Source organism: Urocampus carinirostris, chromosome 14 (genome assembly GCF_059441175.1).
Source record: "Urocampus carinirostris isolate Australia breed hairy pipefish chromosome 14, RoL_Ucar_1.0, whole genome shotgun sequence".
In the NCBI taxonomy this organism is placed as follows: Eukaryota; Metazoa; Chordata; class Actinopteri; order Syngnathiformes; family Syngnathidae; genus Urocampus; species Urocampus carinirostris.
In genome coordinates, this window is record NC_142362.1 from 22,529,378 (window position 1) to 22,554,964 (window position 25,587).

Sequence of the window (25,587 nt, forward strand, 5' to 3'; positions counted from 1 at the left end):
TTCAAGAACCTTGACAATGTTTAACTGTTGTTTACTAAACAATGGTAAAAACTAGAAACATACTTTATTTCTCATGAAAGATAAGGGTTGAAGCTTTCTTTTGGTATGTCCTTTGCCGATATAGCTACAGAACTTAATTTTCTGTAGGCCTTCAAAAAATGAGTAAAAATGGCAAAAAATGTCTTTAACTGGCTCCTCCCACCTAAGAGAAACGTCTGTCATTGAATTAGTTAACTAATTATATTTTAGCCATTACTTGTTGCCAGAAATCTGCCTGAAAACCTTCACAAGCAGATCTATAGGCCCTCCTGGGGTGTAACATAACGACGATGAAATTGTTGGTTTAACCAATCAGATTTCGAGTTGGCAACATCAAGGCCTTCTTGCAGGCATAAGGAAACGACAGTAACGGGGCAGTCATGTCCCAAAGTCTAAAATGTATTCTTCTACTAAATTAAAATCACATTTTTTTCATTTTATAATGACATTTTAACTCATCTAAACTTTGAGCTTTTTCAAACCAAGCACCTCTAAAGTCAAACAACTCTAAATCTCTGAAAAACAAAGGAAAATAATAAAAACATTGACATTTCAGTGTAACAACAACTAAACTATGAAATACAAGAATCTATACAAATACATTATGTTAGATATCAGGTTGCATGGACATGTGCTGAAAAAAGTTGAAAGCTTTAGGGACTTGGGTTGTGATGTGGCTGCAGTTGGTGGAATGGAGTGCGAGGTATTGCACAGAGTGAATCAAAGTAGCAAGGTTTTGGACGCTCTGAGGAGAGTGATGAGCAACAAGAGTATGAGTATGGATGTTAAGAGGGGACTGTATGAGAGTGTGATTGTGCCAACTGTGTTGAATGGTGCAGAGACTGGGAGCCTAAACACAGATTTAAGAAGGAAATTCAATGTTTTGGAGTTGAAGTGTTTGAGGAGTATGTTAGGAGTGACAAGATTGGATAGATTGAGAAATGAAATGGTGAGAGACAGAACTGGAGTAGTCGTGGAACTGAGCAAGCGTGTTGATAAGAGAGTACTCTGTTGGTTTGGACACATGGAGAGGATGGATGAGGAGCGAATGTTTAAGAGGATCTACAGAGCAGAAGTAAATGGAAGGAGACCAAGAGGAAGGCCGCGATTGACGTGGATGGATGGTGTTATGAGTGCACTGCAGGAAAGAGGTCTAAATATAATGGAAGCTAGAGCTCTTGTTGGTGATAGAAAGGAGTGGAGATGTGTTGTGAAAGGATAGTGGGATTGTGGACGTGTTCTTAAGGATGGGCTGGGCACCCGTATGATGCGGCAGGGGTAAACCAGTGAAAGCTGTCGGGCCTTGCTGTTTAACAAAAGAGTGTGTTGAGTCAAGTGACATGGCCGCTTTCTGGTGTCCCATTTCATCTAGAGATACGAAAGCATGACCAACTTGGGTGTCGAGGTGCTTGACTTGTTTGGGTGTTTGGGCATTTGGGTTGGCCATGGTCCAAAAATTTTTGTGTGTGTTTTTTTGCTATTTTTTTTCTCCCTTTTGTTTTCTTTGTTATTGTATGTGTTTGTCTTGCTCTCAGTCACCCCTCTTGAGGGATATGACCAAGGTAGATAGATAGATAGATAGATAGATAGATAGATAGATAGATAGATAGATAGATAGATAGATAGATAGATGGATACAAATACAAGAATAAACACTGAAACACTGAAGGCCTGCCACTGTAATTTATACTTTGCTATAAATATGTTAGGCAATATCCTGCGCTAAATTAGTGGTTCAAAAATATCAGTGTATCTTATAAAACAAAAACACAACATTCAGAAATATTCTTTATTTCAAAGTATTAGCATGGCAATACGAGTTTATTGTGAAATTAACATGAAAACTTTACAGTATTTTACAGTTCCTGACACAAAACTTCAGACAGGATCAGTATCACTCATGAATCAAACAGTATATAAATCCATCTACTACATGTGATTTTTTTACAATATTAATTATGAAATATGCGTTGATCATCCGTAAGGCTTTTATAGTTTTCTTTCTGATAACTTTTACTTTGGACAGTAAAAAAATAACCCTTAAAAATGTATTGTTTACATTTATTTCCTGCAGGGTTTTGCTCTAAAGCTGGCTGCTATGTAGTAGGGCTCAATTCGCACAAGATAATGGGTCTCTTAAAGGGACAGTGTGTATTATTTGACCAACAAATGTCGCTGTATTTTGCAACTGAAAACAAGTGTTACAACGAACGGGGTAGATTACGAACCATGGAGACTTTCTCCCAATTTTTCCATTTTGCCCAGCCTTTCTCGAGATTTTTGATTTTTGAGGAAACTGTAGCCAAAAGATGCCAGGTAATCATGTCAGCTCCCTGAAGGTGAGCTTTGTGTTATTTAAAGTAAATACAAATTTATTGACCCATGTGTGTTTTATAAAATGCAGTTGTATATGATAGGTCATGTGTTTTTGCTAGTTATTCAAATTAATCGTTTTTAATGAAGTTAGTTTTGTTTTTTACCACAAGGAGGCGCTAAATAAAACACAATGTCCCTTTAGATCAGAGGTCTCAAACTCAATTGAGTTGGGTACCGCTGAAGCTAGGATCCGATCGAGGTTGGGCCAAATGGGGTTTTCCACAAAAACAGTTAAAACTTTCCTCTATTCTTAAAGTGACAGTGTTTTCTATTTGTCCACTAGATGTCACTGTAATGTGTTGTGCAAAATGAGTCAAAGGAAGACTACAAACTACGGGGACTAAAGGTGAGCAAAAACACCCTTTTTCTTCCAATTTTTACCCAGCCTTTCTCAAAGACAAAAGAAGGGAAAAATATTTATTTTTTAAAAAATAGGACTAAAATATGGAAGAAGAAATAAGAACCAGGCAAAAAAGGAAAACGGGAATTAAAAAAAAGTAGTGGAAAATAAAGCAAAATATGAAAAGGTAGAAAAAGAAAGAACAAGGTAAGAAAGAAAAGCATTAAAGAGAAAAAAGAGAAAAACGAAAAAAATAAGATATATTTCTTTTTCCACCTCTTATTTATTTTTAAATTTTCTTTGTTTTTTTTAGTTGTGTTTTACTTTTAATTCGTTTTTCTTTTTAATTTTACTTTTTTCAATTTTGTCCTTTTTTTGTTTATCTTTTTTATTTTATTTTTTTATCTTCTTTTTAAAAGTAATAAGGTGCGGGTTTTGGTCACTAGGTCTCGGTAATTTGTCTTCTTCCATTGTGAATTTAGCACTCATTTTCAGTGGCAGGACAGGAAGGATACAGCGACATCTCGTGGGAAAATAATACACACTGTGGCTTAAACTTTCATATTAAGGCGGGGGCATTAAACTATCATCCTGGGGGCCACGGGTTTGGGACCCCCGCTGCAAATCCCTCCTCGTTTGCACACTGTGAAGTTCGAGAAGTAAATATAAACTGGTCCGAAAACGGCAATATCAAGATTTGGTTCCCTTGAATCGATTTTTGAAGATAAAAAAGTCCCAATTGATTTCCCCTGTACTAAGATTGCCTCCTTAGTCCATGGTCTTGTCACTCCACGCCATAGACTTCCTTTTGGCAAGTTCCATCCAGGAAGGCTGATCGCTGTCCGGCGTGGACCTAAGAATCGGCGACGAGGAAGGCGAGGGCGAGGACCCCAGGTTTTTGCGCGGCCATTTTTCCTCAGGGGGTCTCTCAGGAACTCGGATGGGACTCTGGGGCTCTGGAAGGAAACGTTAACGTTACCTCACCGCTGCATTTTGATCCGGAAAAGGACTTGAGGTAAAGCGCCCACCTGGAGGTTTAAAAAGATCTCTTCTTTCGGGTTTGACATCTTTGTCTTCGCTCGATGTCTTAGGGTCAGGTCGAGCTCTTCTCAATTCCACCTGAGGAAAACATGGGATGATGAAATTAAATCACAGAAAAATAGATGTGCATTAGTCCAGTGTTAAGGAACATGTTCCTGGAACATCATTCATTGTCTCGGTAGCAAGTACTGTAACGTGTTATAAACAGAGGTGGGTATTAACGGAGTACTCCGTTACATTGACTTGAGTAAGTTTTGGGACATTTTGGTGCATTTTTAAATCACTATACTTTTACTTGAGTAAATTTGTGAAGAAAATAACGCTACTTTTAATCCACTACAGTAGGCTAGATTGAAGCCATTACTTCGTTACTTAATAAATGCCCTCCACGTAAGTATGCGTCTGTCTGTCTCCGCTAAGGGACATTTATTTTGACACATAACTCCGCCAGGCTCTACCATGTTTAACCAATCAAATGTAGCAGCCTCGTCGCGTGACCATATTCAACTTCAGAGGGGGAAATTTTGTTTACGGATTAAACAGATCAAAAATGTCGCTTAGCAACAGCGACTATGAAAACACAGGAGAGGAGGAGCACCCCTGGCCTCCCCTCAAAACCATGTTTCCCTTAAAAAAGGATTCCAAACAACAGCTACAATATGCAACGTCTCCTTTGTTCGAGTTCAGAGGCTAGCTTGTCTTTCTGCTTGCAGAGCCAGTTAAGATAAGTATTGGGGCTTTAATTGTGCTACTTGGTGCAACATGTGCTTAATTCATTTATTAGATTTATACTATTTGTTTTTTATTGTTTTTCAAAGCACTTGAATTTACAATGATTATTTTCGTCTACTTTTAAATTAATTTTTTTGTGGATTGGATGGACTTTGATCATTTGATGATCTGATTGCTTGTTTTAAAAATAATCAACTTATACGACATTGCTATAGTTACTCAGTACATAAGAACATTTTTAAGCAAGTACTTTTTTACTTTTACTCAAGTAAGTATTTGGATGACTACTTTTCTTGTACTTGAGTAATATTATTCTGAGGTAACGCTACTTTTTTTTGAGTAACATTTATGGCTACTCTACCCACCTCTGATTATTAGTAACGTTTGTATTTCAACTGTCGTTCCAACATGGTGCAATAATCCACTACTTATAAAAGCAGAACATGAGATTATAAAGTCCTCTGTTTCCCCTTCGCTCACGATGTAACCTATAACCTACAATGCGACAGCAATGCATAAGGGTGGGCCCTATTTATACTTACCTACAAAGTAGAAATAATACAGTTACGGTGGCACAGTTTCAAGCACAGAGTGAAGGGACGCTTAACTTCTCCTCATGGAGATATTCTGCGTACCGTATTGATGGGATCATTGTAAATAGATTTATTATTAATCTACTAACATGTTAGAATTAGAATTGTCTTAATTATATAGGGTTCCTTGAGTTGAGTAAAATGTTAACCTTTCTTCAAAGAAATGTATCACTTTGTGAACCACTCAACCATTCGCCTGAGAAGAGAAGCTGCTGCATTGTCATGTTTATTCTTCTCCGGTCTGTTTGATTTTTCTTGTTTTACGATAGTGTCTTCTGGCTATGTTAAACTCTCCTTCCCCAGCGACCCTGTGACTCAATTGTTTGTAATAAAATAGGGGAGCTGTAGCAGTTCTGGTGAGATGTGAATCGGCCTTTGACTGTGAAGCATCTCCTCATGAGAAAATATTGGTGTTACTTGTCTTTCTTATTGTGTGTTGTATTCAAAGATTTTAAGGTAATAGACCTAACATGTATCTACTCATGTCTAAGCCGTGTTTACAACTACGGTATGGAAAAAAAAAAACTACTGAAATCAGGGGGTCAGTTTATATGTACATATTTGGTTGTGGGTGGGTGATACTAGGAATATTTGTGCAGATCCGAGTAAATACATTGTAGTATCAATCAATACCGATACTTTTTGCTTAAAAATGTCATGGCCATTGGATAATTGAACCCTCCTCCCTGATTTAGTTTATATTTGCAGTAACCATGTTTCTGTTCTTTGATTTCCACACCCGTTTTGCCTTATTTTTAACCTAGGAGATGTTTTTTTTTTTAAAAAGGGGGCTTTTAGGTCCCATTTAAAATTTGGCATTGTGAGGGTTTATTGTACAGTCCTCTCCTGTTCTCTTTGCAATTTTAGAATTCATTTATGTCTTCTCTCCTAATTTGAGTGTCTACTAAACTAGTAGGGGTGGGAGTTTTATCGTGCCAGACTCAAAATCTCTCAACGACATGTACCATATTTATCCGTGTATAACACATACCCCTAAATTCTGTTTACATATTTAAAACATTTTGTTTCAGCTCGAAATCTGTGGTTGGACGCAATGGGAATCAAACCTATATCGCAGCGGTTGAGCGTGCCAAACCTACCAATGGACCACTAGTGATGTAGATGACACATGAAAAGGCACCAGATTTCATCTCATCATCTGCAGCAGAGACTAATGGCACCATGAGTAAAAAATAGTGTGATAGTTAACAAAGTCTAAAAAGCCTTTTTGTATGTCATCTGTATCACAGAGAGTCCAGTGGGTTCGGTTAACTTTGCAACCAATGTTTTGCGACTGTGGTCTGCTAGATTTTTCGACTGATTACTCATTGCACAAATACTGTAAAACCTCATGTATAACCCAAACTTTGAGAGGTGTTTTGGCGTTAAAAAAAACGCCCATTAAAGACAGATAGCAGCAGTTTACAAAATGTACTAAGTGACTTTTCAAGGCTTAAACAAAGAGGTACAAACTACCTTTATCCCAGATGAAGAACAGCTCTCAGCCTGCCTTTCCAAAAACGCAGCAATCCCTGTTGTAGCTGTGGGCTGGTGCGCTGTAGATTTCAGACCACGGTGACCCCAAAGTGCCAGATGCTGGTCTGAGGTCTGGTTAGACTGCGTTGATGATTGGCTGGCAGCGATTCCTCCTGCAGACTGAGATGGGCTCTCTGACTGGAGGCCAAGGCGTGATGGAGATTGGGTTGCCCAGACATTTGTTTGCAAGGCTGGCTGCTGGGCATTGAGGCGTGATTGCGGCACTTCTGGTTCTTTCCAGGTGTTCGATGTTGTCTTTCGAGATTGGACATATTCCGTTTCCCCTTTGCCACCATGGTGAACCAGTTTTTCGCATTCTTGTGATCTTACAGTCTGAGATTTTGTATTTACTTCTTCAGTGTTTAGAGTATGTGGAGCCGAACCTGTAAATTCTTTAGGAAGTCTTCTGGAAAAAATATGTTGGAGGCTTTTGGTCTTTTCCATTGCCAGACTGACCCAGGAAACTTCTGGCGAAGTTGCTTGAGGGATGGATCGAAACTCTTGAGCCTGCTTGAAGGAAGTCCTATGGACTTCTTTTGGTAAGGTAGGCGACTCGAAGATTGAGGTAGGGCTAGTCTTGCCAGGGGGAGCTGGATCTGCTAAAGGAAAACAAATACTATAAATTATTTTGAGTGTGTCGTTTCATAATCTTACGTTTTTCACATATGTCAAAGTCAAGGCACACTCTGGTCCTTGAGAAGGTTTTCTTTAGCCCCAGAGATGATTTCGATTCATTATAGTACCATACACCGGGAATCGATGTATTTGTTTTAACTAACAGTTATTTCTTCTTGCTTTTTTTACTGAAATGATTTTAGACAGCTTTCACTAACGTATAAAATAAAGGCTAAACGAGAAAAGTTAAACTAACAAAGAACGGATGACTGACCTTACCCTTTAACTGTTTAACAAACAAAGCATGCATTATTTCAAATTTTGCTAATTGGAGGTACTACTTTTTCTCTTTTTACAAAAAGCTTTACTATTAAAGGTGGGGTGCTAGATTTGATAATTGTGTTACCCTCCGCTGCCGTCTCCTGGCCTAAAGTCTTGGTTGCTGGCTGTTCATGATGTACGCGCAAGTATATGAATTTCTTACTATTTTTTTTTCATCATTTTTGAGGTTTGGGTTGGCATTTGAACTTTACTAGAAGAAGGCCTTTACTTACTAACCTGCAGGGACTAGCATAGCGTCCGTCTCCAGGACTCTCCCCAGTTCCATTTCCTTGAACCTAATGTGTTCCGCCCCGAACAGCTTTGATAAAAGTGAGATAAGAGCCCCCTGATAACAGCGATAACCAAGGTAGTACTGTACTTCTTCTTCTTTTTCACTCAAAAACTGTCTGCCTGTTTACTAATTTTTTTATTTTTTTATCTTTCTACTGTTGAAAACCCAGAAAGAAATGTGACTTAAAACGGGAGAATTGTTAAAGTGAGCCAACTAATATTGCTGTATTTTTTGAATGCTATTGAAAACAAAGAGAAAGGCATAAACACACGCTTATTACCCACCTGCCTGTGTGAAGTCTTCAACGTTGACATTTTTGGAGAAGCGTTGGTCTTCTCTTTTTTTTCCTTTCAGTCCGTCACTTTGTTCCTCAGTTGATGGCTTCAGTGCCTGACGCATGGAAGCTCCATCCGACCAAAATCTCGGGTTCGACGTTGAGCTAAGTTTGAAACCAAACACCGTCTTTTCTCCTTCCTCCTTGACGTCGACTTTTGTGGCCACCACAAGTCCTTCTTCGGTCTCCTGGCTGCTCCTTACTTCCTCCGATGGGAGAGCATCGACAGACTCCTCATTGTTTGCATGATCCCACCTTTCCTGTGGAAGACCAGATTTCTTCTGTTCTTGTCTTAGTCTTCCCCCGGTGAAAGATTGTCCTCCAGACTGCAAATGATGCTCCTCTCTTTGCCTCGGCGTTATCGCCCCAGTTTGACCTTCAGCTGTGAGTTTTGATCCAGCCTGCCCCACGACTCCCACAAAGCTGCTTGATCGGGGTCTGTCTTCGTTGCGGCTTTTGGCAGAGGTGATGGAGAAATGGAAAGATCCAGAGCCGGGTCTTTTAAGTCCTCTGGCGAAGTCTAATTCAGCTTCATCTTGCCGACAAACGACTGAAGGCTTGGGTAGGTGGCCGAGCAAGACGCTTTGGCTCTTTTCCCTCCCAGAATCTTCTGAGCAGTCCACTGTTCTTTTCGCCTCCGAGTACGAACGCGGCCTCTCACTTAACACTAAAACTGCGCGTCTCTGAAGCTTCACTTGCAGCTCCTGAGAGCACACAGGAGAGAGTCTGCCAGGTAATGTTTTGTCCACCGTGGCTTCCATTGGTAAAGCTTCCGATGGGGCAGAGTTAGGAACAAAGCGTTGAGATGTATTGATGATGATTTTCCCTTCTGATATAGCTTCCTCCTGAAAGTCTTCATGGGTTGCAGGTTCAGGATTAGTGTTCATGTCGTCCACCTTTGCGTCAGGCTGAAAAATGCACAAGAGGTGAAGTAAGAATAAATAGCTGTGACTACATGTTTTGTCAGACAAGCACCAAGTCTTGCATAGTGAGCCTTAGCATGTTGAAATTCTCGTAACTTGGATTTTCACTTGTATGTCGGGCAAGATTTTTGCTCGAGAGACATCTCGAATTTCTCATACTCAGAGTAGCTCCTATGTAGAGGGGTGACTTTACATGATTAATCAACAACTTTTCGATTATAACTTAATAAGTATTGTTTGATATTTATTGGATATTTATTGGATATGTATTGTCTTTTATGATAAAGGTCCAAATGTTTATATAATATTGTATTTTGTTTTGGGAAATTTCTTTTGTGATATCAATAACCCTTAATATTGGTCAGTCCACACAAAAAGCAAATTCGTATAGTTGTCATTTTAAATTAGTTTATTTTCAAAGGAGATCTGCCCTATTTTGAAAATAATTATTAACATTTTCGCTAATTTTCTGACACAGTACAGCAATCCCAAGCTGTATCCTGGATTCGCTACTTTTCTACATGAATTGCGTTCTGCAATCTGATTGGCTAAAGAGTCGCCCCGCACCTTTTCTGCCCGTGTCTGCTTGTGTTATGACAGTGCGTCTGAGTTGTACACAAACGTAAACCAGCTTGATGAACCTACATTATGTACGTGCAAATAATTTTCAATTTCAAGTTTCTCTAAAGGCCATCATGTGAGCAAAACACTCTGGACCGAAAGAAGCACCGGTGGGCTTAAAGTGGGTCGCGGGCCTTGCCTTGGCAAAAGCATACTAAGGAAAAAAACAACTGAGGGTCAATTACACTCCTTAGCTGATGATCGCAGCAAGGCTTTAAGGCTAGGACCTTAGCTTGGCCTTTTGGCTGAGAGTAAGAGTCCCGGCTCCTTGGCTTTGTAGCGTATTATGTACTGACCGATAACGGATAATGGATAATTAATAAAGAAAATAGAACAATAACCCTTAAAAAATCCCCCCCTTAGCTGTAGATGGCAACAATGCGCGTTAACAACCGTCGTTTCACACCACATAAAAAGACAGATAAAGTTTATTTAGACATGTTGAGCATAGTCAAATGAAGATACAGCAGGGATTTTATGAAAAAATGTATTAAATTACCTGGGGGCAAAGCCACTGAAGTTAAATGTTTTTGTTTTCATTAAAAAATGCAGCAAATTGAGGAATAAAGGGAAAGTCATCACTTGAAGTTGTTTTTGTTTTGCTGGTCTTTTGGTATCTGAAAGTATTTTTAAAATATCTGGTTAAAATTGCAGAATCGTTTAGTTAAATACATTTGAGAAGGGGGATTTTCTTTCATTTTTTTTGGGTCGCAGCTTGTAAATACGGAGGGGATAGTAGGTCCTGAAGTCAGACCAGTTGAGAAGTACCGCTCTCGAGCTGTGACGCCATTGAAGGAACACAACACTTTAAAAATGGCGAAACTCATTAACACAACATGAGAGGCAGCTCCGAAACAGACAGCTATTTAATAACTGCTGGGGGAACTGGAACTTTGCTTACCGTGTCGCCTGGGGCCTTGAAACTGTTTTGTCCGAGTTGCTTGCTGCTACCTCCAAAATTTTACCAGCAGCCATTATAGCGTGTGTTCTTTGTTTGCTTTTGCCTTTTTTTAAAGTAGGCTATTGTGGATTTTTGTTTATGTTTTTCGCTGTATGTGTCGCGGATGGTATAATATTTCCGTCTAGTTCCCAGTTAGCATTGGGGCTGCCAACGTCTTTCCTGTTTTGTTTGCTCCAAGTTGGTGCTTGTTGACTGCCCACGTCCATTAGCGCCGGTTTTGCCTTGTCCCTTGGCCAATTACCGGCCAGCTTTGCGTTGTTTTTTGGTGAGTCTAGCTGCTCACCGCGTGTTTTTTGGTTAGCCAGCCTCGTGTCTTTCCGTCGAAGCTACAGCTAATTTTCGTTGATCGGTCTTGGTTAGCCCACCACTGGCAATTGTGTTTCTATGCCAGTTATCCCCTTTTGGCTGCTCACCCTTTGTAATACTATTAGTGGGGGGCATTTTGCAGAGGTTTATTGTTCTATATTCTTTATCAGTTATCCATTATCCGATATCAGTCAAATCATAATACACTACAAAGCCAAGAGGCCGAGACACTTGCTCCCAGCCAAGAAACTGAGTCAAGGTCCCAGCCACAGAGCCAGTAAGTTGCACAATTGTAACTACATAGATAGTACACCTGTGACATAATGCCAAAGCATTCCCCACAAAAATGACCAAAACTTCGCTTGAAACACTTATAATACAATACGGTGACTAGCTTGCCGTTGTTCCACGCGTGACATCACAGCTCAGGAAGTCAAAAACGAGACAGGCTATCTTCAAAATGCATTATCCCGAAAAATAATTGGAATATATGGATGAAATCTAGCATAAAATTCAGACTCTAAGCCGCAGCTTTTTCCCCTGGCTTCAAACCTCTGGCTTATGTAACAATGTGGCCAATTTATGCATTTTTTTTTAAAGTCCACCAGGGGCGCCAGATCCGTAAAGGCAAGATGTGAGACACGTGTTGGGGAAGACGCAAGATTAATCTAACCTTTTGCTTTGTGCATTAATAAAACTAGCATGAACAGACCCTCATCATGGAAAAGGTGTCAATTGAAAGGGGAGCGCTAACTACCAAATTAGGAATAATTTTACCAGTTTGTAAACGAAAATAATGTCGCAAAACAAACAAATTATGAGAAGCAGTGTCCAAGAAAGCAGAAATGTTTCAGGCAGATTTCTACTCATCTGTCGGCATGATCCTGTGTTTTGGAATAAATATTAGACGGTTGGATTCTATGGATTTTCATTGATGTAACGAAGCCATTTTCTTAGACATTCAAATAAGTTGAAGACCGCTATGGGACATAATGGTGAGTTACACCGGCTTTATAATTTTCAGGTATCTTGTTTCAGACTGATCGTGATGTTTCTCTGATGAGAGGGTCATCATATCTTGAATCCCAAGAGTTTAAGCTTTCCAATGATGTGTGACCTATTCCAGTGACTGCTGATGTTGTACTTACACGTCTTTGTTTATCAAAAGTATGGCAGCCCACCAGAACGTTAAGGAGTTAAGGTACCGTATATCATTAAAACTCTTTCTGTGTACCGTCTTTCTTTGTAAATATTTCATGTTTCAATGTGGGCACAAGTGGCTTATAGTCAGGTGTGGCTTATGTATGTACAGTATAGGTTTTCCTTTTAAAAATGTTCTGGGTGCGGCTTATAATCAGGTGGGGAAAAAAACTTTTCCCTCACATTTTGAATGTTTAAGAATTTGGGAATACCTTTAAGGGTCTTACAAATACATTTGACTTGACTTTAAATTTACCTTAGCCCCCCTCCTTTTGGAGCTGGCCCTTTGGTTCCGAGGTTTGACGGCCATGCGGTGCCGAGCAGCGGAGGTGTCCAGGGAAGGACTGAACTGGGCAGGAGAGCTGAAGTCCAACAGGGGCTCGCCAGAAGACGTAACGCTGGGGAGAGACTGGGTGGACTTAGGGGACAACGTGAAGGGGGTAGGACCTCCTAGTGTTGAAGACGGAGGTCGGAAAATGGGGGAGAGTGGACACGAGGAGGATTTGGGTGACACCTGTGAAGAAAAACATGAGAAAGTATGACAAACATATATGGAAATAACAAGAAATTACATAATATTGGTTCTACATTTTTAACTTTAACTATAGGGCTGCAACAATAAGTCGACGTAGTCAAGAAAAAAAAGATAATAGAAATAAATGACAATTATTTTCATTTAATTCATTCTGTTGCTAACCCCCAGCGTATTGCTGCAAAAACGAGTGCTAAATAGCGCAGGGGAAGAATACAAACAGAGACTCAAAGTATCCAGAACACTCCCTTTTACTTGTCATTTTTTGTTAAGCCTTTTTTAGATTTTTGGGTACCCATAGTAAAAAATGACAGACACCATCCTCTCCCTTTAGATAGATAGATAGATAGATAGGTAGATAGATACTTTGTTCATCCCCGAAGGGAAATTCACATTTCCAGCAGCATCCCTGAGCTGAGAACAATCGAGAACAATCGAAAATAACACGGGAGCTGCTGGAGTGGCTGCCATTCGTGACGGCGCCGGAAGAAAAGATTCAATAGGCGAGGCTAATGTAAAATAAATGCTAATTTCTACACATACGAGTGTTTTAAAAATGTGCATGTACATGATCGTTCGTATGATTTTACTTATTTTTTAAATCAATATTGTCTTCTTCTTTAGTGAAGTTTCTACCCCTAGGAGGCACTAAATAATACACACTGTCACTTTAATCGAGACAACATACTAGTACAGTATAACCTTTTGAGAATCACTGATTTTGAGATTTGGAATTTGTTTCAAGAAAATACTTTTACCATACATTCTCCCAAAAATATGTTTTATGGATTTCCTTTGTTGTGATCAATTCTATTCACACAGTAAGTTTATTTACAATTAGACAATACCTGTTCTGATCTGATCAATTTTGCTATGACAGTTTGAATCTGCGTTTTCCAAGGAAAAATGTATTTTCTATATTTCTTACCTTGCCAGAGGCCGGCACATCCAGAGTCGAAAATTCCGTAGGACTTATGCGGGGAGGAAGGGCCTCGATGGCGCGTTCACTGCCATCCTCGTGTCGCCTGATTGGCAGGACAAGAGGCGGCGGCCCCAGATGCATCTTCTGCTGCTGAAGCTTCATCTGTGATATTGTTGACGATTTAAAAAACCAGCAAACAAGAAATCCAAGAATAATTTCTGTGCCTCACCTGCAATGCTTTAATTTTGCTGGGAACATTCTCCTGAGATAATGCCCCGATTGGCTCGTTGTCTGTCCGAACTTGCTCGGCCCAGAAGATGCTGTCGTGGGAGAGTGCTCGAGAACCCATAATTCCTTGAGGGTGTCTAAAGAAATAGCACAAAATCATGTTTTTCAGTCCTCTAAAGGATTAAAGCTGTGCTAAAGTTTTAAAGGGTCAGTGTGTATTATTTGACCACTAGATGTCACTGTATTGAGTCCTGCAACCGTAATTGGGTGCTGAAAAGCACAAGAGAGAATACAAACTAAGGAGACTCAGCGAGACCAAACTGCACTGTTTTTCTTCTCGTTTTTTTTGCCTAGCCTTTTTGAGGTCTTTGGGTAACAGTAGCAGCAAGTTGGCCAAAATTTATGTCAGCTCCCTCTGGGTGAGGTGAAAAAAAAGTATATCAAGGCTCTTTGAACTCAGTCGGGCATTGTTAACACGTACGTAAGAGAGAAAATATTTGATTTTAAACCTTTTAAGGATACCTCAAACTACGCAAAAGAAGCGTTTGGTTTACCAATAGGAGGCGCTAAGCAATACACAATGACGCTTTAAAAAGGTCGGTGACTCCCTTTTCTCGATGATCAAACAAAAAACTTACACCAAATCTTCATCAGAGCCCAACGCCTTCCCTGCCAGAATGTCGCTTGCCGATTGGCTGAACTTGGGGCCAAAAGCTTGCCTGCTTCTCAGGAGCAGACGACTCCTCAGCGACTTGATTCTGGATGTTCGCCGTCCTAATACATACGTACAAAATTGCATATACAGTATCTAAGAATCTTAGAAGGCACATGTTGGGATCAGCATTAAATAATACACTATAAATCAGGGGTGCCAAACTCCTTTTAGCTCAGGGGCCACGTGGGAGGATAAAAAACTCTCACAGGGGCGGACAAGTAAATTAAAGAGGGAGAAGGAGAGAGAAAAAGAAAAAAGTTAAAAAATAAATAATCTGAAAAAGAAAAAGGGGGAGGGAGAGAGAAAGAGAACGAAGAGAAACAGCTAAAGAAAGAGAAGGGAAAGACAAAAAGAACGAGAGGCAGAAAGCGAGAGAGAAAGCGAGGAGAAACAGAGAGATAGAAACAAATAAAAGTAGAAAAGAGTCAGAGAAAGAGAAAACACAAAGAAAAAAAAGGAAAGGAGAAGAGAGAGAAAGAGAGAGAGAAAAGAGTGTTACGTGAAATAAATGAAATTTCACGACTTACAAGTATTTAAAAAATGCATGTTTACAGTATATAGTTCATATATTTTTGCCTACGATACAAATCAATATCGTTTTTTTTTTTAATTCATGTTTTTACAACTCGGAGGCACTTAATAATGCACAGAGTCCTTTTATTTTTGCATTTATTTAATTTCAATACACAATTGCTTTTACTTCCGGTTCCTGATTGTAAAATGGCCAATCGAATACTGGTTTTCACCATTATTAACCATACTAATACTAGTATCGTAAAAAAGGTTGGTATTGACACAGATACTGATACCTGGTATCTGTATCCAGCCATCCTTAGTTTTTCTAGAGCAGAAATTTAAATCAATCAATTGTTTAATGTTTTGCTAAGGCTAATAGTGATCTTTTTTCATCATCTTTGTTCGCCAGGAATGGGATGGGCGCGGCCAGGCTGTACTTGCCCAAGACACACCACAGGAAATGGTGCCCCCTCGTGGTTAGGGATCCAACTACCAACCAACCCAATTCAAATTTACTGTCACCTTACCATTTGATGGATGAGCACGCTCCCAAGCCCCAACTGAAAGCAATTAAAAGAACACTTTCCCCTTGCATGTGTTTCAGTTTTGACAGATTGCCACATAATCTCACCTGAAGCATCATCGGCGCGTTCGTCTGCATCCACAGAGAAGGCCTCCATTGGTTTTCTGCTCCACACCGGTCCACACAAAATCCCTGATGACAAGACAAAAACAAGACCAGTTCCCTGTTATTTTCCTTTCAAATGTTTGCACACATGTAAACTGCGCAATAAGCCATAAGATGGGACACATGGACTTGAGGTTCAAAGGTTCATTGCTTATCAGGAACGTGACAAACCTTAGCCGTTTGAAGGTGCGGCATGCACTCGCTTTACTTCTCGAGAAGATCACTGTAAACTTGCTGGACTTCTCATGAGGGACACTTTCAGAACAGATTGAATCAATGAATATTTTAAGATTGTGAGGAGAGAAGTGCTACATGGACATATTCCATTGTGGTGCACAGCTCTTTTGTCATTGTTTTATATTTGATACAGTAGCAGTTGTGTATCGACAGTAGAAATGGATGAAAGCAAAAGACCAACACATGACACACCTTGAGGCACTTTGTGAGTTTCCCTCCCCCATCACATTAGAATTTGTGTCCCTTATTTCACATCAGTGATTATTCAGCACAAGCGTGACATGCATTAAGCGAGCCAGCTAGCTAGCTATTCACTTGACGATGAACAGGTCCCGTAACTGCCTGGGTTGTCAGGGCACAACTGAGGACACAACTGTGGACAGCTTTCTCTACTGCTGACGGTTCCTGATGCCGTCAGCCCAGTTGTTTTACTGTCTTCCTTTCCTCCTGGCCCCTTAGAATATGTCCTCGAGAATTAATCTTCCTGATAATCTTGTGACGGAACCATACTACTGCAGATTTGGTCTGCGCACAGTCGACAACATTTTTTCGTACGGTCCTATGTGCCCTCTGATGGTCTTGTGCACTGTTTCATTATTCACATGGCCTAAGTAGCTGATGCCTAGAAGTTTCGTGTAGCATTGCATCTCGATTTTCTTTTTCAGTTTTGCTGTGAGAGTCCATGTCTCGCAGGCGTAGAGGTAGATGGAAGTAACCAGCTCTTGCATGAGTTTGCCCTATGATTTTATTGCTATGTTCTTGTCACTTCAGGTGGGTTTAAGTCTGGGAAGTGTGGCTGTGGTTTGAGCTATCCTGGCCATCATTTCTGGTTCGGACTCTTCTTCTGATAAGACAGCTTCAATATATTCAAATTTGGGGACATATTCTACCTCTCTGTGGTTGATGGTGATGTTTGGGGTGATACCTTGTGGATTGTTGGTCATTACTTTTGTTTTTTGGGCTGATTTTCATCCAATATTAGGTTAATGCTTTGTCGAGGGAACTGTCCAGATCTCTGAGTTCCTGTTGTTCTCCTGCCAGTTTGACGATGTCATAAAAACAGAGGTTAGTGACGTTATGGCTCCCAATGGTGACTGTACCTTCATGTTATGGTCCAGGGCTACAGTCATGATCCTCTCCAAGAAGATGTTGAATACGGTTAGAGAGATAATGTAGGCTTGTCTCACACAAACTGTGGTTAGAAACCATGCTCCAATGGTACCATTGATCAGTACCACACTGTTGGCATTGGTGTACAGGTGTTTAACGGTCTGAACCGTTTCCGACCCAGGTTGTACTTCTGCATGCTGGCTCACAAGGCACCTTGCCGTACTCAAATGCCTTTTTGAAATCCATTATGACATAACTGAGGTTTTTCTAGTGTTGTTGAAACTTCTCACATAGAATGTACGGATTAAAAATCTGCTCTGCGGTGCTCCATTCCGCCCTGAAACCTTCCTGTTCTTCGGCTAAAATGTTTTCAGCCTGTGGTTTCAGTCTGTTCCGTAGGACCTTTAGCATAACTTTACTTACATGGCTGATAAACCTGATGGCCCTGTAGCTGGAGCACAGTTTGAGGTTTCCCTTTGCTAACTTAATTACTAGTGATTTGGTCCGTGCAGATGACCACTTTCCAATGACTTAAGAGTGTCTTGTTGTCAGCCATGAGTGCCCATATGTTAATCGGTGAAAGGTAAAAGCAAAAAATGTTGATGAATGAAGGGAAGTGAACTTGACAAGCACAGTGTGGACCAGGGGCTTACAGTGGCGTGAAAAAGTATTTCCCCCCTTCCTGAATTCTTCTTTTATCACTCACAAAGGTTTCATATCATCAAACAAATATGTTTTTATTTTAGTTTTATTGTTACACAGATTAAACCCCCAAAAAACAAAAAAATGCAGTTTTGAAGTTTTTTTTAAAAAATCTTTTTGAAATATTGATTCCATTTCTTATGGACAACAAAAATCTAAGCCAATCCGGCCATATGTAAAAAGTAATTGACCTCTTTGTTAAATCACAACTGTGTGACTAACCACAGTTTTGGGAAAGTTAAGTTCAATTCCACAGGCCACACCCAAAATGATTGGCACCACCGGTGTTGAATCAAGAAATCACTTGAATCGAATCTGTTAGACAAAGTGGTGTAGGGTACAAAATCTCAAGAACAAAATTGACATGCCAGGATCAAAAGAAATTCCAGAAGAAATTAGAAAAAGGAATTTAAATCTATCAGGCCATAAAGATTACGGCTCAAGCAAACAGCCCTAAGAGCTATCATCCACAAATGGAGAAAACTGGGAACAATGGCAAACCTTCCCAGAAGTGATTAACCAACCAAGATTATTCCAAGAGTGTGACGACGGCTCAATGAGGAGGTTACAAAAGAACCTCGAAAAACATCCATGAAACTGCAGGCAACACTGACCTCAGTTAAGGCAGTCTTCTTAACGCCACTATAAGAAAGACAATGGTAAAACCGATGCTGTCACAGAAAGACAAAAAGAGTCGTACCACATTTGCCAAAAAGCATCTTGATTATCCTCACGACCTTTGGAGAAACATTCTGTCGACTGATGAGTCGTAAATTTATTTTTTGGAAGGTGCGCAGCTTGTTACATCTGGCATAAAAATGGCACAGCATTTGACAAAAAAGAACATGATGCCAACAGTAATGCATGGTGGTGGCAGTGTAATGGTCTGGGGATGTTTTTCTGCCTCAGGACAAGCACAACTTGCTGTGGTTGATAAAATAATGAATTTTGGAGTCTACCTGAAGATCCTGAAGTAGTACGTCAGGCAATCAGTTCGTGCCCTTAAACTGAAGCGCTTTTGGATCATGCAGCAGGACAACGATCCAAAACACACCAGCAAGTCCACTTCTGAATGTCTCAAAAAAGAAATAAAGAAAAAAAGAAAGGTACTGGTGTTACCAAGTCAAAATCCGTATTTAAATCCAATTGGGATGTGAACCACAGCTTGTTAATGCTAGAAAACCCTTCAATATGGCAGATATCAAACAGTTTTGCAAAGAAGAGTGGGCCAAAATTCCTCCACAGCGTTGTGAAAGACTCATTAGCATAGATGTAAACGTTTGATTTCTTTTATCACTGACAAAGGTGGCCAATCTCGCTATTGGGTTCAGGGGGCAATTTATTTTTCACATAGGGCCAAGATCAGTTTTGATTTTTGCTTTTGTGCCTTAAACAATGGAATCAACATTTCAAAACTGCTTTTTGTATTTCATTGGGTTGTCTCTGTGTGATATTCAAATTGGTTTGATGATTGGAAACCTTTGCGAGTGATATATGTGAGCAAAAAAAACACAGAAATCAGGAAGGGGGCAAATACTTTGTCTCAGCACTGTGGCTGATATAGAGTGCCAAGTTGTTGGTCATGAGTGCACATTTGAAGCAGAGAGAAGGCAACAGATTGAGAGAGGGAAAATAGTAAATGTTTGATGTAAAACCTATGGGGGCTTGACAAAAAGTGCCACATAAGCAGGGACAATATTATCCAGCTACCAGAAACTCGAAGCAGGTTTTCTCTTCCAAACTCTGCAGCCTGAAGAAAGATGCTATATGAAAACGCATCCATTTTTTGGGACTTAGGCTTGAAAAGACATTATTTCTCACAGAGCACCCTTCTGTGAGAAACACAGAGGAATTCCAAGCAATGGCCTGTATAATATTTTTCCTAAAAGTGTATTGTTTTTATGCACTGTTACGTTGTTTTCCTAAACAAAGATGCAGATGAACTATTTACAATTTTGAAAGTAACTTTTCCCCCCCATTTTGTTAATACCAGGGTTATATTTAAATATTTTGCTCTCTTGGTTCATAAGTCTACATCACTCATCTCCATGTCTGTGCAATAAGATCAAAATGTGGAGGGGATAAAACCACTGCAAATCTACCAAAACCTGGCCGTCCGTCCCTCTCACCTTTATGCCCAAACAAGGAGGAAACTAATCAGAGAAGCAACTAAGAAGTCCATGATCACATTGGATGACCTGTGGGTATACAAAGCTGAGGTGGGACAGTCTGTGCATAAGACAACTATTAGTTGTATTCTGCAAAAATCTGCCCTTTATGGAAGAGTAGCAAGAAGACATCCCTTAAAGAATACTATAAAAAAATCCTTTAGCAGAAATCCACATGGGAGACACTCATAACATGTAGAACAAGGTGATTTGGTCAGATGAGACCAAAATTGAATATTTTGGGCTGAATGCAAACCGTTACTATTGACATAATAGTAACACTGCACATTGCACTGAAAACATCATGACCACTGTCAAACATGGTGGTGGCAGCAACATGCACTGGGATTTATTTTCTTAAGTTGAGATTGGGAAGCTGCAAGTACTCTGAAGATCTTTAGAGTTTATGGGAAGACGGATGGAGCCAAATATAAGGCGATTTTGGCAGAGTATCTGCTGGAGTCTGCAGGTTCCCCTTCTGACAGGACAACAACATAAAGCAAAATCTACAATTAAATGGTTGAAAAATGAACGGTGTTAGACTGGCCAATTCAAGGTCCAGACATCAATCTACAGAGAATTTGTGGAAAAAAAATCTAAAAAGTACCGTGCACAAATCAGAGTATCTACAGCTTAAGGCAAGTTTAAGTTAAGACTATTTAATGCCTTTTTAAATCAAATTTAGGTCGACAACAAAATAAGACTAAAATTTCCTGCACACAATACATCTTGTGTCGTACACATTACCTGGCACAACTTTTAGCCATGGCAAAAAACGTTCATCAGACAGCCACTTCTCATTAAATTGACAATTTTTTAGGTTCCAAAGTAAAGGTCTCTGTCCTAAGTTGCTGTGTATTGTGGGTAGACCTAAGACAAGCGTCTGCTCTGAAAAGCTCGACTGAAACCACATCACCGTTATGATAATTCTGTTTTTTGTAACACCAGTTTGCCACCAATCCGTGAATTATTAAAAACAATATTGATAAATGTGACTAAATCTTTTTAGTTCAAACAAATACAAATCTCATTAATCTGTGGTTTTTTTAGACGGATTTAAGACTTTTTAATTCCAATTAAGGCCTTATTTTGAGAATATTGAAATCAATGCTTTTAAGACACTTTGAAGATCCGCAGAAACCCTGACAAACAAAAACCATCAAACCTTAAACAACTTGAAAAGGAAGAATGGGCAAATATTTCTGTAGTAAGATGGATGAAACTTAAAGAGACATACCTTAAAAGACTAATGGCTGTGATCATAGCAACAGCAGGTTGTACAAAGTATTCAGTCAAACGGATCCAATATTTTTGCAACACCTACTTTTCTATCTATCTACCTTGGTCATATCCCTCAAGAGGGGTGATCGACAGCAAGACAAACACTTATACGAAAACAAAGAAAAAGGAAAAAGTAGCAAAAAAACACACAAAAAAATTGACCATGGCCAATCCAGATGCCCAAACACCCAAACAAGTTAAGCACACGCTTGCTCAGTTCTACGATTACTCCAGTTCTGGCTCTCACAATTTCATTTCTCAATCTATACAATCTTGTCATCCCTAACATACTCCCCAAACACTTCATCTCAAAACATTTACTACTACTACATTTACAGTTTTTTATTTTTTAGTACATTACAAATGTTGAATGAATTTGGTTTCTCTTTATGTTTGCGTCTCAGATGATGTTGATTCTTAGAAAATATTTTGAGTTTTTTATCTCTAAATTTGAAGCATGAAATATTGCAATATGTCAAAATGTTCTTAGGGGCACTGTAGCATCTTAATATATTGACAGTGACTGTTTGATCCCAAACAAGTCTGTTTTCAGTCCATATTTTTCCCCTGGCCTTGTATTTATAATGAGAAAAAATATTGTCCTGCTAAACACTGATGGAGGCTTGCTCCCTTTGAGGTGACCTCCGCTCATTTCGGTTCTTTCCTGTAGTGTGCGTCACAGCCTGGCAAGTAAGTGCCGTTGTCAACACAGCATTCTCATATCACCATCAAGATGAGACTTGCCTGCTGAGCTCACCAAAGCAAAGTCCAGACTGCACCTCTCATATCAGCGACCCGCTCTCGTTGAGGAAAACACGTGACACTGACGATAAACCGGCTTTAAGTCCATCCAATGTGATAATAAATGCACACATATTTCTGCAGCCTTAGGTGAAAACCACGGCGGAAAGATTTTAGGCACCAAAAAGGTTTTTTTTTTAATGATATAACTACATTGCAAACTATAAAAGTATTATAAAAAATAGAAATAATTGTATGACAACTGTGAACAAAAGCAAAAAAGGAGTAATGTAACGAAAATAAAAATACCTATTACCAATGGCAAGAAGGCAACTAAAGTACCACAAATTGCACGTTGTTTTGAAACATATCAATTGTCTCTCACTGGTACTGTCGCCACACTGACAACCAATGTTTAGGTTTTTGTTCAGGAACAGCAACATGTTTACATTTATGGTTGCAGCTCGTTGTTCTCTGCATGGTGAGCTTTTTACAGGTTTTTGTGTCATTTTTTGGTGTTTCCACAGTAACAGACTACTTTACAGGGTTAGTACATCTTTTTCATGGCCAAATTCAATAACTTTTTAAGGACTTTCAAGGACAGTTTTTAAATTTCTCCAGTACAAGTGAAAGAAGAAATTCAATGTCAATCATATATTTTGCAGATTCACGAATAAAACTGCGAATGCGTGTGCATTTAACAAGACATGATTTTTAGATCTTGAGTAAATCGCAAATATATTTGTGGATCTGAACAATACTTATGAAAATATTTTCGGGACAAATCTCTCCTATATAGGTGTTGGGTAAAACTATGGTAATAAGTAGCTTACACTTTCAGTTGCAGGAAGTTCTTACAATTACAATTTAACACCGGGAAACTCTTCCTTAATTTATTGCAAAATAAATGTCCATAATTTATACGTAACATATCCGCTTGGGCCTGACCCGTGAGGGGAAAGGTTGCATCATAGAACATACAAACTAACCCCAGCTGCCGTGAATTACAAAAGGAAGAATACAATAGCAAAGGAAAGCCACCAGAACGCAATGTCTGGGAAATTTTTAAGCTGACTTGTTGTGAAACATGGCTACAGTTTCAAGCATTGACAAACATTTCACCCAAAATTCAAGCAGGCATCAACTTTTGAAAAGACAACATTAAAATTCAAGTATTTTCAGTTATTTCAAGCACCCGTAAGAACCCTGACTTTACCACACAAACGACTCCTGGAAACTTTTCGGTAGTTGAAAACAAAAAAAACCCTCCACACTTGCCTGCGCTTCCGATTTTTCTCTGTCATTGTTAGCATCTAGTAGGGATGCTTGCATAGATTTGGCCCTCTTTTCAGTCAGGCAGACAGGATGCAGCAGCAGGCCAGGGAGGGAGAGGTGCTAAAAGTGTGCCTGCCAGTCACACACTCGGGCATAAATTTATATCTTGTTTGAGGGCCCTGGTTGAAAGAGAGAAGGGCTGAGCTCTCTACATAGAGAAGTGGCCCTTGGAGGAAATTGGCGGAGGAGCCACCGATCGATCCCATCACAAGTGTATCGATACCATCCAAGCACTTGCTTAGTATCGATAATATCGATATTTGGATCGATCCGCTCACCTCTAGCATATAATTCATCCGTCATGTTGCAAAGACATTAGCGCGGGCATAAGTTTAACTATGAGCCATACGCTTCCGGTTCCTGCCCAAGGGTAAAAGAAAAAAACCTCACCTGCAAGTAGACCCAAAACCACTTCAGCAGTTTGTTGTGCATCAAGGTGTCCTGTTCTCGGCGGCGTCCTGTACCTTTTGAACTCGTGAGCTTGTCGTCCACATCTGCAGAGAGGCAGGAGGAGGGACGGAGGCAGAGTGAGTGGACGAGAGAGAGAGAGAGAGAGAGAGAGAGAGAGAGAGAGAGAGAGAAGGTCACTCCATGATGGGACAAAAAGAAAAGAGGACAGAATAGAATAGGACGGAAAAGGAGGGAGAGTGAGGGAGCGGGATATTCTATTACATTAGTAGCACACTGTGGCCCTCCGCGCTAAGCTCCTTATAAAACACTAACCTGATTTTGGGCACAGAAATGAGAGTAAAGGAGGGAGGGGAGATGAATAGGGTGAGGATGGAGGAGAGGAAAAAAAAGGAAAGCTGCAGTTGGAAAGAGGACAGGAATTTTTGTTTACGCTCGCTCATGATCAAATGAGAGTTCCAAAGAAGAGATAAAATAGCTTATTTAGGAATGATAAATGTTTTCATAGGTTATTCCAGGGGTAGGCCGTCAGGGGCTGCAAGGCCTTTTCTGCAGGCCTAAAAATATCTCAGTCATGTGATGCAATTATATTACGTCTATGATCACCTAAAAAATTCTTCCAAATTGTCAGCTACCTATTGTGGCTTTTCCTCGGGTTGTGCTGCTTCTTGATGAGTGCTTTAACATTTAAGCATTTAACCAATAAAATTTCAACCATTACTTGTTGCCAGGCTCAGAAATCTGCCTGGAGGCTTTAACAGGCAGATTTGCAGGTCTTGAGACAAAAGTGACAATGAAATTGTTAGGTTTTGCGACAAGGAGGCCTGCTAGAAGAATTAAGGATACGTCAGCTAGGGGGTGGTAATGCACCAAAATCTAATACAGTGTTACCTCAGTTATTGCCGTTAATTGGGGGGCAGAACACTCCACAAAAAGTAAAAATCTGCGAGAGTAGAAAGGGTTATTCAATTAACTATTTATTTTTGACTTAAGAACAAATCCAATTAACAGGCTCAAATATTTGTTAAACAAATATAAGTTCTGTACTTTACAAACATTTCGTTTTTTGTTGGTTACAAATAACCTATGTACTGTCGGATTATATTTTTAATAATAATTTTGCTGTTATATAGCACAACATTATGACTTAAGGACTCAATCCACTTCACTTTACATGATAACTTGCTGCTATCATGTGGACGTTATGGAAAATTGCATTTACCTTCTGGTTCTGTCCTACAGACGCCATATATTTTTTCTTTATCAAACATTTTTAAATAGCGCCATGAAGGCACTAGGGAGCGCCAAAAACCTCCTGGGCAGGTTCCTCGGGTGGAGAGGTCCACATCTGTTGGCGATTGAAAGTATCTTCCTCGGTTTAGCCAATCAGAATGCAGAACACAATGCATGAGGAAAATCTGTGAATTAACCAGGAGTAACCATAGCGCAAACAAGAAAAGTGTCTCCGTATTCAATTGAATTGTAAAGGCATTTGTTTTTTCACTCGACAGCAAACTTTAAACTCATTTAAACTTTTTCTACTTTTATACCAAACGTTTTTCATACGATACAACTTTAATGTCAAACAACTCAGAATCTCGGGAAAACACACACAACAAAATGTTTATTAAAAATATTGACTTTACAATGCAACAAAAACAAGAAATACAAGAATACATTTTACATTTGTTATGTAAAACACATTATCCCTGAGATATGGATGAAACATAAACTAAAATATTTACAGATATACGAAAAATATCAAATACAAAGG

The 25,587-nt window shown here is 39.6% G+C and overlaps 1 protein-coding gene across 3 annotated transcripts; it reads right to left on the reverse strand.

The window, feature by feature from the left end:
* Nucleotides 1-1,814: 1,814 nt before the first annotated feature.
* cracdla (cracd like a) lies at nucleotides 1,815-23,980 on the reverse strand. 3 transcript variants are annotated; one of them, XM_088353105.1, is made up of 11 exons: nucleotides 23,796-23,980; nucleotides 15,775-15,858; nucleotides 14,551-14,686; nucleotides 13,914-14,049; nucleotides 13,691-13,846; nucleotides 12,487-12,744; nucleotides 8,170-9,127; nucleotides 6,598-7,256; nucleotides 3,784-3,874; nucleotides 3,528-3,711; nucleotides 1,815-2,759 (listed from the first exon to the last, which is right to left on the reverse strand). In XM_088353105.1, the coding sequence occupies exons 2-11, from the start codon at nucleotides 15,821-15,823 to the stop codon at nucleotides 2,756-2,758; spliced, it is 2,631 nt and encodes an 876-aa protein (XP_088209231.1). In that variant the 5' UTR covers nucleotides 15,824-15,858; nucleotides 23,796-23,980; the 3' UTR covers nucleotides 1,815-2,755. The 3 variants fall into 3 exon arrangements, with proteins under 3 accessions (XP_088209231.1, XP_088209232.1, XP_088209230.1); XM_088353106.1 differs by having other exon boundaries at nucleotides 1,815-3,711; nucleotides 6,598-7,253; XM_088353104.1 differs by having other exon boundaries at nucleotides 1,815-3,711.
* Nucleotides 23,981-25,587: the final 1,607 nt, after the last annotated feature.

Excerpts from the sequence above, each read along its gene's own strand:
- cracdla (XM_088353105.1), bottom strand. The coding sequence starts at position 15,823 with ATGGAGGCCTTCTCTGTGGATGCAGACGAACGCGCCGATGATGCTTCA. Across the intron at positions 13,847-13,913 it reads GCAAAATTAAAGCATTGCAG|ATGAAGCTTCAGCAGCAGAA; the intron begins GTGAGGCACAGA and ends ACAATATCACAG. Across the intron at positions 7,257-8,169 it reads TGAAGACTTCACACAGGCAG|CAGATCCAGCTCCCCCTGGC; the intron begins GTGGGTAATAAG and ends GTTTTCCTTTAG.